Source organism: Erithacus rubecula, assembly GCF_903797595.1.
Source record: "Erithacus rubecula genome assembly, contig: scaffold_385_arrow_ctg1, whole genome shotgun sequence".
Taxonomy (NCBI): Eukaryota; Metazoa; Chordata; class Aves; order Passeriformes; family Muscicapidae; genus Erithacus; species Erithacus rubecula.
In genome coordinates this window covers 50,460-70,493 of record NW_027635949.1, presented here as the reverse complement: position 1 = coordinate 70,493, position 20,034 = coordinate 50,460, and the positions used below count along the sequence as shown (strand labels likewise).

The following is a 20,034-nucleotide window of genomic DNA, read 5'->3' as shown; positions in this document are numbered from 1 at the left end:
TGAGCCAACAGCGCCCCCTGGAGCCACGGCAGAGCTGCTGCAGCCCCTCTGCCCGACAGAGCCGCAAGCGCCCTCTGCCGGCTGTGGCCAGAACTACAGCACGGGAGAAACTGCTGGATGGGTGGGACGTCAGACTGCTTTGGGGGGTTGTTGCCCTTGTTTTGGTTGTTTATTTCCCTTGTTGGTGTATATATATATATATATAGTCCAGTAAAGAAATATTATTTCTTTTCCCATATCTTTTCCTGGAAGCCCGAAATTTTCAAGTTAGAAACTTTGGATGGAGGGAGATTTCCATTCCAGGAAGATTCCCAGCCTTCATGGCAGACATGTGTCTTTCAAACTAGTGTGAAAGCTAAGACAGAGAGTACTGTGGATTTAATTAGCATATGCACTTTGATAACCAAGTTGCCTTGGCAAGAGCAAAAAGAGCTTTGAAGATTACAAGAAGATTGGATCAAGACTGGTAACAGGAAAGATGATTTAACTAAGTAGAAGTGTAAAGTTTGTCTGTGTGATGTTTAACTCAATGAATGTAATAAAAAATTACTAGCCTTCCTAAAAATGGTATATAAGCATATGTAGCTCACAGTTAATTGAGATTCTGATCATAAGTCAGTAGTCCCTGTCTCTCTCTCTCTCTCAATCATCAATAAACCAGGACAATCTGTCATCATTAATGGAAAAATTGACCTTGGAGGTAAAGGAACTCAAAGAAGCACAGTTTCAGCCCTTGCCTAGGAATTGTTCCTGATCCTCACAAAGCAGGGGCTTCTGTTGTTTGAAGAATAGTCTTTGAAGGATCTCTGCACACCAGCTTTTACCTCCCTCAGAGGGCCTCTTCCCACAGTATGTCACACCAGACTGGCACAGTTCCTATGCAGCTGATATCCATCGTCACCAACAACAGGACCACTTTAACCACCACTAGGGAGAGGGAGCATGGATCATTACATTTTCCCCACATAAGATATGAAACAGAAATCCCTGCTGTGAATCCTACCAACTCTTTCTCAATATGTACATAGAAGCAAAGATGCCTTGCACAAAATCTGCCTTCTTGGATCCCTGGTGAACAATGGCACAAAGTCCAGCAGTGTGCCCTGGAGGACAATGCTAAGACCAGTCCTTTCTGATCCTTTTTAGTAACTGAGTGATGGGGCAGAGTCTACCCTCCCACAAAATAAGGAGGAGTGGCTGATCTGTCAGAGAGAAATGCTGCCATCCACAGGGATGACATTTTAACAATGGTGACAATTCAATAACAAGTGCTGAGTCCTGTCCTTGGGAGGGAGCAACCACCAGTATCTGGTGCAACAGGCACCAGTATCTGCTGGGGGCCAGCCAGCTGGAAAACAAAAATTTGGCAGGGTCCTGCTGGACACCAGGATGCCCATGGGCTGGCAATGTGCTCCTGAAGCAATGCAGAACAGCATCCTGGGCTGCACTGGGAGCTGTGTCACAGCCCAGGGAGGGAGGGGATCCTTCCCCTCTGCCCCACACCAGTGAGGCCGGCCCTGGAGTGCTGGGCCCAGAGCTGGGCTGCCCAGTATAGGAGACAGGGACAGACTGGACAGAGTCTAGAACGAGGCCAGGAAGGTGATGGAGGGACTGGAGCATCTCTGCCATGAGGAGAGCCTGAGAGAGCTGGGACTGTCCAGCCTGGAGCAGAGCAGGCTCAGGGCAACACATTCCTGGGCAAAAATACCCGGGTGGGGGCTGCAGAGGGGACGGGACCAGGGACAGCCCCAGGGACCACAGGCACAAAGTGAAACACAGGAGGGGCCCTGTGAGCTCAAGACACACTTCTGCACTGGGAGGGTGACTGAGCAGTGGGGCAGTGCCCAGGGAGGTGGTGGAGTCTCCATGGCTGGAGAGACTCAAAAGCCTCATGGACACATCCTGGACAGCTGGCTGGGCATCCTGGCAGCTGGGGGGCCCTGGTGGAGCAGGGGCTGGGCAAGGTGACCTCCTGAGGTGCCTCCAGCCTCACCCTGTCATTCTGTGACTCCGTGAAAAAACAGGTCGCAGTTTCCTAAGGACAAATGAAAAAGCTCCACACATGGCAGGCTTCTCCTGCCATCACCAAAATGGTTCATGTCATGTGTCTCCCTTCTGGAGATTCCTCCCTGGTGTGAGGATGCCCCTTCAAGGTCACTCCTTGAAACTGAGAGAAATGTTTGCCCATGGACATTGGTTTGGGTGAGTAGCATCAATCTTTCATTAAGAATTGGTCTGGATAGAATTGCTTCAGTGGTGTTTGAAATATAATGCACTATACCAGAAGTTATAGTTCTCTGTACCGAGTAGCACGTAATTCTGACAAAGATCTTTGAGTTTAATTGTGATCATAATAAACACTTTATTTGTCTATAAATATATCCCTCATCCTAAGGAACACAGCTCTATAAAGGTTCAACTACACCTATACTATCCTATAAACATTTGATTAACACCTATCCTATCCTATCCTATCCTATCCTATCCTATCCTATCCTATCCTATCCTATCCTATCCTATCCTATCCTATCCTATCCTATCCTATCCTATCCTATCCTATCCTATCCTATCCTATCCTATCCTATCCCATCCCATCCCATCCCATCCCATCCCATCCCATCCCATCCCATCCATCCCATCCCATCCCATCCCATCCCATCCCATCCCCACCCCCCCACCCCACCCACCCCATCCCACCCCACCCACCCCACCCCACCCCACCCACCCCACCCACCCCACCCACCCCACCCACCCCCCACCACCCCATCCCACCCCACCCCCCCCCCATCCCATCCCCACCCACCCCACCCCATCCCACCCCTCCCATCCCCATCCCACCCCATCCCATCCCATCCCATCCCATCCCATCCCATCCCATCCCTCCCATCCCATCCCATCCCATCCCATCCCATCCCATCCCATCCCATCCCATCCCATCCCATCCCATCCCATCCCATCCATCCATCCATCATCCCATCCCATCCCATCCCATCCCATCCCATCCTATCCTATCCTATCCTATCCTATCCTATCCTATCCCATCCAATAAACTATTGATTAACACCTATACTATCCTATAAACTATTGCTTAAGTCTAAGACAGCATTCCACTGCTCGCTGGCTCCTCTCTGTGAAGTTTAGGAAGCAAGGTGGTCCTTTCTGCTCCTTGTGACTCAGTGGGACTGTCTCCAGCCTGCTCCCTGTGCAGATCTCCAGGTTGTCCTGTCAGGCCCAGGCCAGCTGTGACTGCAGCAGGGACACCTGGAAGAGGCACAAGGCCCAGCTCAGACAAGCCCACGCTGGCAGCAGCATCCGCAGCCCCACGGTACCGGCTGTCGGGGCACACACAGCCTCCAACTCCAGCCCTCACCAACACTCTGCCCTTGGGGAAGGGAAAGGAACAGGCTCCCAGACTGCCCCTGAACAGAGCTCAGATGGTCAACAAGTCCAGTTCATGGCAGAAAAACCCTCCCCATGTACATCCCTCAGCAACCACAGCTCTATTAGAGAGAGTTCTGGCACCAATTAGGAACCCTACACTGATTTCAAAAGCACACATTTGGGGCACTGACCCATTTCTCAACACGCTGTGCATCTGCAGGAGAGAGCTACTGGAGGATTCCTCTCTGTCAGAAGTAGATGAACTTTCCTGGGCAGACTCGCGGAGAGGCAATGAAAAGTAGTCTGGGGGGAACACTCTCCTAAAACTTCTGATTCTTCTCCCTTCAGGTTCCACCTGCACATTTGACAAGAGAGAGGGCCACAGAAACCTCTCAGCAAAAGTGGAGCAATAGGACCTCTGGACATCAAGGCAAGGAGATCTCTATTCAGACACCCTGAATTGCACCAGACAACACTGGGGGCACAAAGCTCTCGCTGGCAGCTGTGCAAGAGAGGCCAGTGTGTGTCCGGGGCCAGGGGGCCAGGGAGGGAGGCACTGGAGTGAAGGTGCCTTTGTGAAAGCCATGGGCTGCCACAACAGAGAGAACAAACAAAAGGCTGAGCCCACAGCTGGGACAGGGAGAGGCAAGGAAACAAGCAGAGAACTCCCAAGCACTGCCTGGGCTAACGTGCCCTGCTCCAGAGGAGCCTGGGGCTCTGCACAGGCCCTGAAAGCCCATTTTACCTCGTCAGTCCTCCTGGGCTCAGTGGTTGCTTCACACTTCTCTGTCTTGACTTCTGCTGATGTTGCAGCCACATTGTGCACACATGCCATGGCCTCCCTGGAGTGCTCTGACAGCTGCTCCCCTTCTGCTCCAGCAGCCTGCTGGGTATTCAGAGAGGAGATGATTCCTTTAGTTCAAACACCACACAAGATGTCCTTCAGAAATCTTGACACTGGGAAGCATCCTCAAAGCACCAGCACTGCAGCTGCAGTTCAGCCCTTGCTACAAAACTCTGCTCAGTTTACTTCATCACCCTGCTCACCTGCTCCATTCTGCTGCACATAGAATCCAAACCCTCACCTGTTTCCTACCCTTGCCTGGGCACAGGAGAAGCAGCTCCCCATGCCCAGCTTTTGGCCTGAACTGATTTGAACAGCAAGCTCCTCCACAGCCAGCCCAGGGTTAATGAGCAAACTCTCCCTCTCCCAGACTTCAGAGCATTCCACATGGGAGCAGGGAACAATGTGAAGCCCAGGGGCAGAACAAGCCTTCAAGCACTGCTGAAGCCCTGAAACTCCTCCAACTCCTCTTTCCAGACACCAGGCACTTGTATTCCAGAAAAGCCTGAGGCTTTGCAGAGGCAGCCAAAGACCATTTTACCTGCTCGCCAGTTCTCCTGGCCTCAGTGCTCCATTCAGGCCTCTCTGTCTTCTCCTTTTCTGCTGATGCAACCGGTTGCTCAGATTCCAGGTTGGCATCTGACATAATGAACAGCTGCTCAATTTCTGCTTTAAAAGCCGGCTGGGGATACAGAGAGGAGATGATTGCCTTATTTCAAACACCACACAAGCTGTACCTCAGAAATCTCCATCACTGGAAGCATCCTCCAAGTTCCAGCAGTGCAGCTGCTGTTCAGACTTCCCGGTACAAAACTCTGCTCAGTTTAGTTCATCACTTTGCTCACCTGCTCCATTCCTTCTCACACCTAATTCAAATCCCCACGTGTTGCCTCCCCTTGCCAGGGCACAGGAGAAGCAGCTCCCCATGCCCAGCTTTTGGCCAGGAGATGATTTGAACACCGAGCTCCAGAGCTGTATCAGTCATTCCAGGCGTGCCAGGAGACAATCTGGCAGTCAATGCTCTCTGAATAGAGCCAGGCACACAGACAAGGCTGCCTGCTGCAGCCCAGGATGCTTTGCCCAAGCAGGCCTGGACTGACAGGGATAGGAGCTCCCAATTCTTTATGGGAAGCATCACTGGAAAAATTCAGGGATGCTGCAGTGGACTGAAGGGCAATGCCAGAACGTACCTCAATACAAGTCTTTCCCTTCAGGATGTCCAAATGTTTCTTCAAAGACCCTTTGGACATTTCACTCTTGTTCAGTGCAGCCCTCAGGACTTGAGCAATGTCTATCCATTTCTTCAAAGCACCAGTCCCATGCTCTAGCTCTTCCTGCATGCCTTCCCTCTCCACTTCCAATTGTTGACTGTTTTCCCCATGATTTCTCATCTCAGCTGCATGCATTTCATTCTGCATTTCCAGATCTCTCATCTGCTGCTGGTACAATGCCCGTTCATGCTGCAAAACAGGGAGAAAAAGGGTCACTCATTCCCTCTCTCGGTTTGCTTCACATACCAGATCTGGACTCGTGTGCCAGGGATAGGCACAGGCTGCCCCCCTCTCTCTGCCTCTCAGGATGCTGCAGACCTTTGCTGGGCCCCCCTTGATGCTGCATCTTTCCCAGCTTGCTCAGCCACTCCCAGCTCCCTTCCTGCCTTTCCCCAACCACTTGCAGCTCCACTCCAGTGTTCCTTTGGAGAGGAGCTGCCAGAACTGCAGCCAGGATTTCAAGTGCATGCTAAGCAGGATTTAGGCAGTGCCACGAGGGTGTGCTCTCCAGCAGGGAGGAAGGGAAGAGCAAACACCCCCAGCAATCCATTCCCTGGGGTTGGGGCAACAGCAGTGGTTTTCCACCTCTCCTGTGTAGAGTTTCCATAGCAGCATCCCCAGAGCCCCACTGCCCTCTCTTGGAGCAGCAATGGCCAGATCAGGCTGTCACTCTCTGCTGCCACTCAGGACCAGTTCTCCCCTTGCAGGTACATGTCCTTCTCTGCATCAGCACTTGGCTTTCCTCTCTTCTCTCCCCACTGGCTGCTCTTAGATGGCCAAGACCAAACACCTTTCCATGAACAGCAAACTTGGTCTTCTCATCCCTCCTGCCAGGTCCTAATATTTAGAAATCTGAACATGACTCAGCACACGAGGAATTGCCCAAGCCATGCAATGTCAATAGAGACAGTGTGGGCAATGAGAACTAAAGCTTCTAGGGCACAGAACTCCATCATGGAGGAAATCAGCAGTTTTAGCATTCAGTGGCTTTGACATGACTACAACATCCTTTCCTCCTTTTTGAGAAGAAAGCAATTAGAAAAGTTAAACTGGAAACAGATATTCTTTAGAACTATTAACACCAGGTCCAAACTGAGCTAGGAAATGACCCTTTGTGGCATCTGCCAATCTCACCAGCATATCCTTCCTTTCCTTCTCCAAACTCTCCAATTTCCTCTGCAGAGATGCCACCTCCTGATGAAGAGTAGCAGCCTCCTCCTGCCTTTCAGCGGCCTCTTTCTGCAGGGCAATTTCTCGAGAGGCGTGCTTGAGTTCTTCCTTCCACCAATCTGCAGCAGGGAAGGGGAAGGGAGAGGGCAAGGGCAAGGGCAAACCAAAGACAAATTGAAGTGCATCCTGCAGAGGCAACCGCACTGTCTTCTCTACCTGCCTGTGTTTGCCAGGTCCTAAGCCCTCAAAGGATCCAAAACTGATAGATATGAAGGAATATTCCGGCAAAGAGAAAAGGAGGAATGAAAGGAGCAAGATTCAGAGGAACAGGAAAGTGTGTTTGCTCTTGGGCTTGGGCAGAGTGAGCAATCCAAGAGAGACAAAGGAGCGGGCATGCCTGTGCAGCCCTGCTCCAGAGGCATCAGTAGCCTGGAAGCTCTGGCAGGGGCTGGACTTTGGGGAAATTGAGCTGAGGCATCCAGCTACAGCTCCTTAGCACAGACATGGCACCTGAAAGGCACCAACTGTGCACAGGATCTGCTACAGCCCAGCAAGATCACACTGCCAGCCATTGCATCATTCCTGAGAAAAAGCTTGCACTGGCACTACAATGGATAAATCTCCTGCTGGATGTTTCCTTCCCCTCTGCCATCTCTGGGCACTTTTCCTCTGTGTGCCATCAGAGACTCTCACTGGCAAGACAGGATGGGGCAACGGGTAGGAGAGCAGAAGTTGTACCTTGCTCGCTTTCCTCCAACTTCCTCTGCAGCTCCTGATTGTGGGCTCTGAGTTTGTGTATCTGAGCCTTTGCCTTCCTCAGCTCCAGCTCTGAGGTGTTACACTGTCTGTCCAAGGCAAGAGCTTTGTCATCACATCTCTGGAGTCTCACACGCAGCTGGGACACTTCAGTCTCCAGCACATGCACAGAGGCCTTCAAGCATTGTTCTCCTGCTCGGGACTCCTCCAGCTCCTGCAGCAGCTCCTTCTCTCCAGTTGCCTTGGCAGCCTCCATCTCCTGCATTGTGTCCTGCAGGGCCTGGATCTGGAAGATGGATGCACAGAGCCTCAGGGACAGGCCTGCTCCTGAGGCAGCAGAGCAGGCAGTAGGGAGAGCAACTAAGGAGAAAAGACTTCAGGCAAAAATCACACAGGAAACAAAAGGTGCAGAACCAAGGGTTCCATTGGAGACAAAAGTGGAGACAACAGGGAAAGGAAGGCAATGGACACCCTTGATTGAGGCTGCAGCTCTGAACACTGCCTGAACTGGCTGCGGTGCGAGTGCCCTGCCCAGCCTGCCACAGCCACATCTGTGTGCCCACATTGCTCAGTGCCCAGCACATGCACCAACTCCATCTGGGACAATTCTGCTAACACAGGGACAGAGAAGCTCCAAAGGAGTCTGCTGCTGCTTCTCCTCCCAGATTTCCTGCTGGGACCCAGGAGACAATGGGGGAAAACAATGGCAGAACACACCAGTCCAGCCTTGGCCTCAGGGTGCAGCAGCAGCCAGGGACAGAACACAGCAGCAGTGGATGCCACTGGGAGGGGAAAGAGGTTGGGGCCTCCAAGCCAAAGGTGGTGTTGTGTGTCCATGGAGAAGACAATGCCAGTGCACAGCTTACCTGGGTTTTGAGCTCCTGCAGTTCTCCTCTGCTGTTTGAAGAGAGCTGCTCAGCCTGCTGAAGAGCAGAATGAAACTGAGACAGATGATGGTTCAGTTCCAGGTTCTTTTCTTCCAGTGTCCTGAGGCACAGGTTCTTTTCCTCCAGAGATAGAATCAGCCTAGAAGGAAAGCATGCAACTCATTACTACATGGTATGACATTTTATAATGCACCACCTCGAGAAAAACTGCTCTGTCTGATGAGCTTTGTCTAAACAACTTGGCTGTTTGCTCCCCCTGCAGCCACAGCCCAGCATGTGCCCACACTCCTTTTGTTCCTGAAATAACGGGGAGTCCCTGCGTACATGCCTTGCCTTGTTTTTGACATGGGAATGTGAATACAATTAACAAAGTCTTGCAATGAAGACATTAGGGGAGAGGAACAATTTTCTTCTGACTTAACCATGCTCCAAGGCAGGGAGGTTTAGTCAACATGGATCCTTCCCCCATCTTGTATGTCCAGGTAGGAGGAGCAGCACCCTACAGCCAGGGGATCTCTGGGACCTTCCTTAAGATTTACCAGCACCCATCCTACTTTCAGCTGGAGAAACAAAGGCCAAAAGCAGAAGTGGCTACAGACACTTGGAGCACTGTAGCTGCTGGAGCCAGGATGGTTCTGGCTCCTGGCAGCCACAGGGTCCACAGAACTCCTGGGGGCCTCGAGGCAGAATGCAGCTACAAGGCCTTAGTGCAAGCAGTGCCCAACAATTGGGCAGGCAGCAGAGGTTCATCTTTGCTTGCAGACCTTCTCAGCTAGCTAGGAATGAGATCTTGGGATCGCAGCAGAGATTCCGAAAATAGCTTTATTTCTTCAAAGGGTTCCACTAGCAAAATCCAAATATATAGCATAACAAGGGGTTTTTATAGGGATTAGGAGGATTGAAATCTAACCAGTAAAATTAGAACTTGAAATATATCCAATTACTTAAAGATTTCAGAAAAGAACAATCATTTAAAAAAGTTAAAGACAACTAGCAATTCTAAAAGACAACAGGTGTTTCTGTAGGGGGGTGAATATTTCTCCAACATGAGTTATCAGAAGAAAGGGTTTCTTATCTAAGGAGGAGATAAGATGAGGTCCCAGGAGCCCTTTTCAGGGATAGCTGTATCATCCACAGAGCACAACCTGATGGAACACACAGAAACCTCCAGGCAAGCAAAAGTGCCCTGTCTTCCTCTGTCTTCTTCTTGGAAGAAGAATCCTGTGGCACGGAAGACTGGCAGCACTTGATCAGCTGGAGGAGCCCCCTACCCTTGGTCTTGTTTCTTGCAATCTTTGTACAGTCAGTAATGCCTGTGACTGTGGAGAGTGCCAGGGACCCTGCCAGACACCCTCCAGGCAGAAGGGGGAATATTTTTTGAGGAATGATGCAACAGAGACATTCTTGTATCTTGGGTGCCTTCAAGGACAATCTGGCCTAGATCAGCAATCAGGGCCTTAAGATGGTTCTGCCCAGCAAAGGCATCAGATTCCAGGCTGATCCAGATCCCAGATGCTTCAAGTTACAGGACCCAAGGTGGAGCTGATGGATGTATCCACCTCCTTACACTGCAGCTTGGGCAGTGTTAACACACCCACCTAAACCAAAAACACAAAAGTCCCCAGAGGGAAAGAGCTACCCCAAAAGCCTTTACCTTCACAAAAACTTCAACTGATGACTTAAAGGAAAAGAAAATGACACACAATATTCAGATAATGAGATATATCAGAGATAGAAGAGCTGACAATCAGACACATAGGACATGTTGCCAGAGCCCCTGGCAGGTGCAAAGATGGCAAAGAGGGAATCCATTCACCACAATGCAGAGTCCCACAGGCTTTCATTTACCTGGCTTTTTCCCTCTCTAGGACATTCACAGAAGCCTGCAATTCTGAATTTTGCTGAGCCACTTCTTCCCGTTGACTCCTTTCCCTCTCCAGGTTCTGCAGGTGCACTTGCAGCTCCTTGTTCTGATGTTCTGCCTCTTCCAGCAGCTTCTTGGTGTGCTCAAGCTCCAACAGCTTCTGCCTTGACTGATCCTGTGCCCAGCTCACATCTTGCTGTGCTCTCTGGACAATCGCTTCCTGGGACTCTCGGGAGGCTGCCAGCTCAGACATCAACTCTCCCACCTCCAGTCAAACAGAACAGAGCAGTCAGAGCCCACAGCCACAGCTTGTGTCAGCCACAGCAGAGGCTGTGAGAAAAGGTCAAGGACAACTTTCCATTCTTCCAGTCCTGACAACACCAGATTCACAATGGATATGGACAGCTTGTTTCAATCTTTAAGTGGGCCAAAGGACACCTGAAGAAACACCTCCCAAACCAAGGCTAGAAAGAAGAAGCCAGCAGGAATCCTTGCTGATGCTTGCTGGCCAACAAGCCAGAGCACTAGCCCAGCTGTCCAAGTCAGCAGCTGAGATTCAGCAGAGCACTGAGTGTCCTTCAGAACAGCTGCCCTGCAGAGCACAGGGCCAGGCAGCCCCAGGGGTCACCCCATCAACTGCTGCTCTGCCATGGAAAAGCAAGAAGGCCACTGATCCCTCCCTGGATGACTGTGGTGCTACTGCTGCTTTGCTCACCTGCTTTTGTAGAGCCTCCCTCTGCTCAAGGAGGACATTCATTTCCTCCCTGACGCATTGTAGCTCTTCCCTGTGCCTCCTCTGTGCTGCCTGGATTTTACTCTGAGCTTCCTGCAGCTCAGCTTGCAGCTCTGCCTTGATGATCTGACAACAAAATGCAGAGCAACTTCCTGGGACCTGCCCTCATGCTCAGCTTTTTCCACTTTCCACACTGTCTCAAAATCCCACACTTTCAGCTACTTCTTTTGACCTCTCTAGCCAGCTCTGCTTCCTCTGCAAGCCCTCCTTCCTGGGGATGAGCTCTGGAGCATGCCAGGCTCTATGGTCCCAGGGCCTGAAGCAGCCCTTGCCTCCTCAGTCCCAGGAGCTGCCTCTTGTGCCCTTGTCATTGCCCTGCACTCAATGTTCCCTGCCTACTCAGACTTACCTGCTCCTTCTCTTGCTGCCCTTTCAACTCCTGCCTGAGCTGCTGGATCTGCTGGCAGGCTTGGCTGAGCTCTCCCCTAGTTTGGAGCAGTGCCTCTGATAAAGCACTCCTCTCCTTCTGCTCTTTCAGCAGCACCTGCACAGAAAGAAAGAGCAGAGAGCTTCACATTTGCCCTGCAACACCTGTGTGGCAAGAGGCAGAGACTGATGGGCTCACGCACTCTCAGAGCACTCGGCTGCTGCTCCCCTGGGCCACTCTGCCCCAGGGCAGCCACAGCTCCCCAGCAAGTGACTTAGAACACAGCCCAGAAGACATCTCTGGCTTACTGTTCAGAAATACTCCAGATGAGGTTTAAAAAGATGTTTCTCTTTTGTGTCAGCATTCCTGCTGCACCCTCCCCAAGCCCACAAAAGAAAAGTCTTTTCAACTCACTTTGGCCATGAAAACCCACCAGAACAAAGCCAAAGGGGAGTGGGAAGACAACGGTGAAGATACTCTGAGCTACGTCTTAGAAGAACAGAGCACAACAGCAGCACACAAATCTCAGCTGAAAGCTGATGTTTCTGCCTGGATTCCTATCAGAGGGCTCATTCCTGGTCCCAAAGATAGCCCCGTTCACCTTTTCCCCACCCCAAATTCAATGTAGAAGACATGGAGGACATGCTGCACACAGCCTCATGTCCTGCCATCTCCCACAGCTCCAGCCTTGCAAAAAATCACACCAGTTCTTGTTTCAGTTTAATTACCTCTCGCTTGGCATTTTCAAATCTTGTTTGTTCTTCTTCTTGTTGGGCCTCTAGGGTGGCAAATTTCTGTCTCATCTCAAACAGCACCTTCTGGTGCTCCTGCTCTCTCTCTGACTTCTCATTTTCCCATTGCTGCAGCATCTCTGCATGGCGCCTTTCACGCTCACTTGCCTGAGGAGGGGAGGAAAAGTCTTCAAGAAGTGCCAGGCAAGGTCCTCACTTAAAAACGTGAAGCTTCATCCCTCCCACAAACCCCAGCTGGAAAAGACAACAGCACTGGCTTTCTGCAGTCCGGAAAACATGACCAGTCAGGGAATTTAAAGGAAGGCTCATCAGGTGCAAGTGGACTGTGCAAGACTTGTGGAATCATTTCTGTTGGGAAAGACCCTCCCAAGCATCCTGTCAAACTATTCAGAACAGGAGGTGTCACCTTCCAATCTTTGATACCCCACCAAAAAGGAGGAAAGAACCGGACACAAGGGACCTGTTTCATTTGCTTTGTGCCTAAAGCTGATCCCTGTTTGGCATCAGCCCCATGTTGGCATCAGCCCCACGTTGGCATCTGCTCCATGGCAGGTGGGACTCGGGGATGCTTCTGCCCTGGGCTGCCACGCTTGGGGTGGGCATTGCCCAAGCTGCTCTGGAACTCATCTTACACCCTCACTGAAGCCATGGCTGCATTTCCTGCCCCTGCACCATCCTGGGGGCCTTCACACGCCTCCAAGCCCGAGCCACTGCCTCTGCTGCCCTGCCCAGCAGCAGGAGGCCTCTGGCAGAGGATTGCTGCCCTTGCACACCCTCAGGCTCTGCTTGTGCTAAACCAACCCACAGGGCCAGCTTGGACAATTCAGAAGCGTACTGTCCCCTACCAGGTCTTGCAGAACCTTGTTTATTTGCAGTTGCTGAGCAGTTCTCTGAAGCCTGAGGCTTCCTTGATGCTGCTGCTCTGCCTGCAAGAGCTGCTGAGCTCTGTCTTCCTGTTCCTGCCTCCTGAGAGCTCTCTCTGCTTCCAGCTCTTGTTGCAGGCACTTCACTTCTCCTGCAAACATGACCACCAGCAAGAATCAGAGTCTTTAGTGACTTGACTGACCTCAGGCCCTTTCAGTGCCTCCAGCCCCACTACTCCTCAGAAGCCCTGTGGACAGAGGTGGCTGGACAGGGTGCTGAGCTTCTCTAGGCAGGGGCGGCACCACAAACACGAGGTTCTCACCTTCTATCACCTCTTTGGCCTGCATGACTGTGAGCATTTGAGCCTGCAGATGGTTCCTGGTGCTCTCCAGCTGAGATATCTGCTGCTGAGCAGCAAACAGGCTGGATTCCAAGCTCTCCTTTGCTGATCTACAAGTCACAAATACAGAGAGACATGAGTTGCTTGCACCTGACACCCCCAGCTGGTTAATCCAGGATGATGTGGCTCAAGATCTCCACTGCTGAGTATGGAAAACACGTATCTGTCATCAGACTTGACAACAACATCCCTTCTGTTGGTAGCTATATCCCCCTGTCCTCTCTCTCTCTCCCTGTCTCTCTCTCTCTATATATATCCCATCCTTTCTCTCTCTCTCTGTCTATCACAAAACTAAATTGTTACTCAAAATAAACGGCATTATTGCTTTCTGCTGAACAAACCTGAGTGTCTTGCCTTTTGTCTTTTGCACCCTGTGGTCGAGTGAACCATCAGGACTCTGGTTCAGGTTGAGAGATCGTGACAGAGTGACATGGAAACTCATCCAGAGAAGGCACATTTGTGCCATTTTACATGGCAAAGCAGGGCCCTCTGAGGAAGTGCCCAGGCTTTCCTTGTGGCCTGGCATAGCACAGACAGCCCAGCCCAACTGGACCTCAACAGCCAAACCTTCAGTTGCTCTTCCTGACCTATCACACAGGGTAGCTGTGCCCAAACAGGCTGGGCTGACAAGCAAAGGCTCAGACTCTGCTCACAGCCCTTCTCTCATCAGCATTTTCAAGCTGCTCTGCAGGGGGACAGAACAGACTCTTGTCCTGGCTGACTCCTGACGTTTTAATGCTCTTCATAATGGACATAGAGGCACATCATCTTCCAGACACCCTGTATTTAAGAGACTTCAGAACTACTTTGCATGGTATAGTAAAAGCTCATACTCATGGCAGCACTTGTGAAAAATCAGAACACCCTTTTGTCTGAACAACAACTCCCTGAATGCAGAGACTGCAGTTGAAACTCATGCAAGGTCAAGAAGTAGAATTGCCACCTTTACTTTAGTATTGCTGGCTAAGCAGGCAGTAGTCCAAGTGACTTGTCCTTCTTTGCAGAGAGAGAGGGACCATCCAAAGGGATCTTGGCAGGTTTGGCAGGTGGGTGCCCATCAACAATCAGCAAGAATCCTCAGAGGCTCTTGAGAATTCCAAAGAGCTTATCCTGCTGCTCTCTAAGCAGCTCTAGCTCCTGCCCCACACTTCTCAAGAGTGGGCTTGGAAGCTGAAAGCCCTCAAGATTTTTCAGCAGGAGCCTCTGGCTTCACCTTGAATGTCAGCATGCTACTCCCAGTGTCCCAAGGTTAAAAGCCTGGAATGCTGAAGGTGAAGCTTCAGTTCTGAAGATCAGGATCACATCAAGCTACTTGGTAAGGAACGAGGGATGCTCAATGCCCAGAACAAGGAACCAAACCCATAAGAAACTTGAGGTTTCACTCAACATCTGCATGGTTTAACTACCACTCAACTCAGGGCTGGGTGGCTTGCTTTCGACTTCCCACAGGAGTGTGCTTGGCTGCACAAACAGGAGCCCAAGGCTCACGAGAGCTCTGCTGGCTTTAGGTGTCAGAAAAATAACCTTCACTTTGTGGCATATTTTTATTTTCTTGAGACCTTTATATATTTTCTTGCCATGGAATGAAAAAACACCTGGAAGGGTCTGCTCCCTGCCATTACCTTGTCTCTGCCAGCTCCCTGGAAAGGTCGTGTTGCTGCTGTTCCATGGCTGCCAGTCGGTCCTCAAGGGCAGCCTTCTCCTGGCCCAGCAGCTCCTTCTCCCTGCACACCTGGGCCAGGAGGTGCCCTTGGCCAGAGGATTCCTGGTGCAGCTGCTCCAGAGCCCAGCTTGACGACTCTTGCTCCTGGGAAACCTGGAAGCAGGACAAGGTAGAAGTTGTGCCCTTCCTCGGGAGCCCTGTGCAGAGCCAGCCAGTGCCACCTCACAGGCAGCCAGAGGACAAGGAGCACCTGTGCTCTGGGCTCAACGTTTCACAGCATCTGCCCCATGCAGCTCTGATAGCCTGGGCTCCAAGAGCCTCTGGCACGGTTACCTTGGAAGTGCCTGGGACCAGACAGCACCTTCTCAACAAACATCCTTACTCCACATGCCAAAATTCCCTCACCCAAAAATACAACTGCCTATACAGTGTACTCTAAGCACCAGCAGTGCAGCTGCTGTTCAGCCCGTGCTACACAACTCTACACAGTTTATTTCATCACCCTGCTCACCTGCTCCATTCTTTTGCACATAGAATCCAAACCCTCACTTGTTGCCAACCCTTGCCTGGGCACAGGAGAAGCAGCTCCCCGTGCCCAGCTTTTGGCCTGGAGCTGATTTGAACAGCAAGCTCCTGCACAGCCAGCCCAGGGGCAGGGAGCACACTCTCCCTCTCCCAAACTTCAGAATATTCCACATGGAAGCAGAGAAAAAAGTGGACTACCAAGCCCAGGGGCAGAAAGAGCCTTCAAGCACTGCTGACACCTTGAAACTCCTCCAACTATTCTTTCCTGACACCATGGACTTGTGGCTGGTGGGCTGGCTGGCTTCAGAGAGCCAGTTGCTCCCACCTCCTGTTGTCTTTCCAGTGGGTGCAGGCTCAGCAGCTCTGGCATGGTGCCCTTTGCTCTGAAGGGCAGGAGATGGCAGCCCTGAGAGCAGCACTCAAGCACTTGTCTGGCTTGGGGAAAACACCTCAGCTCACAGCTGCTTCTCTGATTTCTGAGGGACATTTGCTTTGCAAGGGTTCCTGCCTTGGCACCCTGATATTCCTGCCACCAAGGAAGAGTCTTTTCTCACCTCTGCAGAAGTTGACATACTGTGCTGGGCAGATTGGGGCACATCCAATCTAATGCTATCAGAGATGTGCCCACTGCTAAATATTCTCTTGGTGCTCCCTTCAGGTTCCACCTGCACATTTGAAGAGAGACAGGGTCAGAGAAACCTGTCAGCAAACATGAAGCAAAAGGACCTCTGGACATCAAGGCAAGGAGATCTCTATTCAGACACCCTGAATTGCACCAGACAACACTGGGGGCACAAAGCTCTCGCTGGCAGCTGTGCAAGAGAGGCCAGTGTGTGTCCGGGGCCAGGGAGCCAGGGAGGGAGGCACTGGAGTGAAGGTGCCTTTGTGAAAGCCATGGGCTGCCACAACAGAGAGAACAAACAAAAGGCTGAGCCCACAGCTGGGACAGGGAGAGGCAAGGAAACAAGCAGAGAACTCCCAAGCACTGCCTGGGCTAACGTGCCCTGCTCCAGAGGAGCCTGGGGCTCTGCACAGGCCCTGAAAGCCCATTTTACCTCGTCAGTCCTCCTGGGCTCAGTGGTTGCTTCACGCTTCTCTGTCTTGACTTCTGCTGATGTTGCAGCCACATTGTGCACACATGCCATGGCCTTCCTGGAGTGCTCTGACAGCTGCTCCCCTTCTGCTCCAGCAGCCTGCTGGGTATTCAGAGAGGAGATGATTTCCTTAGTTCAAACACCACACAAGATGTCCTTCAGAAATCTTGATACTGGGAAGCATCCTCAAAGCACCAGCACTGCAGCTGCAGTTCAGCCCTTGCTACAAAACTCTGCTCAGTTTACTTCATCACCCTGCTCACCTGCTCCATTCTTTTGCACAAAGAATCCAAACCCTCACCCTGTTGCCTACCCTTGCCTGGACACAGGAGAAGCAGCTCCCCATGCCCAGCTTTTGGCCTGAAGCTGATTTGAACAGCAAGCTCCTGCACAGCCAGCCCAGGGTCAATGAGCAAACTCTCCCTCTCCCAGACTTCAGAGCATTCCACACGGGAGCAGGAAACAATGTGGGCAACCAAGCCCAGGGGCAGAAAGAGCCTTCAAGCACGAATGACACCTTGAAACCACTCCAACTCCTCTCTTGGACACCAGGCACTTGTATTCCAGAGAAGCCTGAGGCTTTGCAGAGGCAGTCAAAGACCATTTTACCTGCTCGCCAGTTCTCCTGGCCTCAGTGCTCCATTCAGGCCTCTCTGTCTTCTCCTTTTCTGCTGATGCAACCGGTTGCTCAGATTCCAGGTTGGCATCTGACATAATGAACAGCTGCTCCACTTCTGCTTTAAAAGCCGGCTGGGGATACAGAGAGGAGATGATTGCCTTATTTCAAACACCACACAAGCTGTACCTCAGAAATCTCCATCACTGGAAGCATCCTCCAAGTTCCAGCAGTGCAGCTGCTGTTCAGACTTCCCGGTACAAAACTCTGCTCAGTTTAGTTCATCACTTTGCTCACCTGCTCCATTCCTTCTCACACCTAATTCAAATCCCCACGTGTTGCCTCCCCTTGCCAGGGCACAGGAGAAGCAGCTCCCCATGCCCAGCTTTTGGCCAGGAGATGATTTGAACACCGAGCTCCAGAGCTGTATCAGTCATTCCAGGCGTGCCAGGAGACAATCTGGCAGTCAATGCTCTCTGAATAGAGCCAGGCACACAGACAAGGCTGCCTGCTGCAGCCCAGGATGCTTTGCCCAAGCAGGCCTGGACTGACAGGGATAGGAGCTCCCAATTCTTTATGGGAAGCATCACTGGAAAAATTCAGGGATGCTGCAGTGGACTGAAGGGCAATGCCAGAACGTACCTCAATACAAGTCTTTCCCTTCAGAATGTCCAAATGTTTCTTCAAAGACCCTTTGGACATTTCACTCTTGTTCAGTGCAGCCCTCAGGACTTGAGCAATGTCTATCCATTTCTTCAAAGCACCAGTCCCATGCTCTAGCTCTTCCTGCATGCCTTCCCTCTCCACTTCCAATTGTTGATTCTTTTCCCCATGATTTCTCATCTCAGCTGCATGCATTTCATTCTTCATTTCCAGATCTCTTATCTGCTGCTGGTACAATGCCCGTTCATGCTGCAAAACAGGGAGAAAAAGGGTCACTCATTCCCTCTCTCGGTTTGCTTCACATACCAGATCTGGACTCGTGTGCCAGGGACAGGCACAGGCTGCCCCCCTCTCTCTGCCTCTCAGGATGCTGCAGATCTTTGCTGGGCCCCCCTTGATGCTGCATCTTTCCCAGCTTGCTCAGCCACTCCCAGCTCCCTTCCTGCCTTTCCCCAACCACTTGCAGCTCCTCTCCAGTGTTCCTTTGGGGAGGAGCTGCCAGAACTGCAGCCAAGATTTCAAGTGCATGCTAAGCAGGATTTAGGCAGTGCCACGAGGGTGTGCTCTCCAGCAGGGAGGAAGGGAAGAGCAAACACCCCCAGCAATCCATTCCCTGGGGTTGGGGCAACAGCAGTGGTTTTCCACCTCTCCTGTGTAGAGTTTCCATAGCAGCATCCCCAGAGCCCCACTGCCCTCTCTTGGAGCAGCAATGGCCAGATCAGGCTGTCATTCTCTGCTGCCACTCAGGACCAGTTCTCCCCTTGCAGGTACATGTCCATCCCTGCATCAGCACTTGGCTTTCCTCTCTTCTCTCCCCACTGGCTGCTCTTAGATGGCCAAGACCAAACACCTTTCCATGAACAGCAAACTTGGTCTTCTCATCCCTCCTGCCAGGTCCTAATATTTAGAAATCTGAACATGACTCAGCACACGAGGAATTGCCCAAACCATGCAATGTCAACAGAGACAGTGTGGACATTGAGAACTAAAGCTTCTAGGGCAGAGAACTCCATCATGAAGGAAATCAGCAGTTTTAGCATTCAGTGGCTTTGACATGACTACAACATCCTTTCCTCCTTTTTGAGAAGAAAGCAATTAGAAAAGTTAAACTGGAAAGAGTTACTCTTTAGAACTATTAACACCAGGTCCAAACTGAGCTAGGAAATGGCCCTTTGTGGCATCTGCCAATCTCACCAGCATATCCTTTCTTTCCTTCTCCAAACTCTCCAATTTCCTCTGCAGAGATGCCACCTCCTGATGAAGAGTAGCAGCCTCCTCCTGCCTTTCAGCGGCCTCTTTCTGCAGGGCAATTTCTCGAGAGGCGTGCTTGAGTTCTTCCTTCCACCAGTCTGCAGCAGGGAAGGGGAAGGGAGAGGGCAAGGGCAGGGGCAAGGGCAAAGCAAAGACAAACTCATGTGCATCCTGCATAGACAACAGCACTGTCTCCTCTGCCTGCCTGTGTTTGACAGGTCCTAAGCCCTCAAAGGATCCAAAACTGGCAGAAATGAAAGAAACTTCTCGGCAAAGAGAAAAGGAGGAATGAAAGGAGCAAGATTCAGAGGAACAGGAAAGTGTGTTTGCTCTTGGGCTTGGGCAGAGTGAGCAATCCATGAGAGACAAAGGAGCGGGCATGCCTGTGCAGCCCTGCTCCAGAGGCATCAGTAGCCTGGAAGCTCTGGCAGGGGCTGGACTTTGGGGAAATTGAGCTGAGGCATCCAGCTACAGCTCCTTAGCACAGACATGGCACCTGAAAGGCACCAACTGTGCACAGGATCTGCCACAGCCCAGCAAGATCACACTGCCAGCCATGGCAGCTTTCCTGAGAAAAAAGCTTGCACTGGCACTACAATGGATAAATCTCCTGCTGGATGTTTCCTTTCCCTCTGCCATCTCTGGGCACTTTTCCTCTGTGTGCCATCAGAGACCCTCACTGGCAAGACAGGATGGGGAAACACGTGGGAGAGCAGAAGTTGTACCTTGCTCACTTTCCTCCAACTTCCTCTGCAGCTCCTGATTGTGGGCTCTGAGTTTGTGTATCTGAGCCTTTGCCTTCCTCAGCTCCAGCTCTGAGGTGTTGCACTGTCTGTCCAAGGCAAGAGCTTTGTCATCACATCTCTGGAGTCT

The 20,034-nt window shown here is 51.4% G+C and overlaps 1 protein-coding gene across 1 annotated transcript; it reads right to left on the bottom strand.

Moving 5' to 3' along the window:
- Nucleotides 1–1,580: 1,580 nt before the first annotated feature.
- On the bottom strand, nucleotides 1,581–18,039 carry LOC306816138 (uncharacterized protein; the record flags this gene model as incomplete). The annotated part of the gene is made up of 18 exons (XM_079332623.1): nucleotides 1,581–1,622; nucleotides 4,127–4,264; nucleotides 4,767–4,907; nucleotides 5,416–5,685; nucleotides 6,631–6,785; nucleotides 7,405–7,708; nucleotides 8,289–8,448; nucleotides 10,158–10,438; nucleotides 10,889–11,032; nucleotides 11,316–11,450; nucleotides 12,062–12,232; nucleotides 12,931–13,100; nucleotides 13,272–13,399; nucleotides 14,972–15,165; nucleotides 16,092–16,202; nucleotides 16,593–16,730; nucleotides 17,241–17,381; nucleotides 17,890–18,039. 18 exons carry the CDS (start codon nucleotides 18,037–18,039, stop codon nucleotides 1,581–1,583), a joined length of 2,973 nt encoding a protein of 990 aa, XP_079188749.1.
- Nucleotides 18,040–20,034: the final 1,995 nt, after the last annotated feature.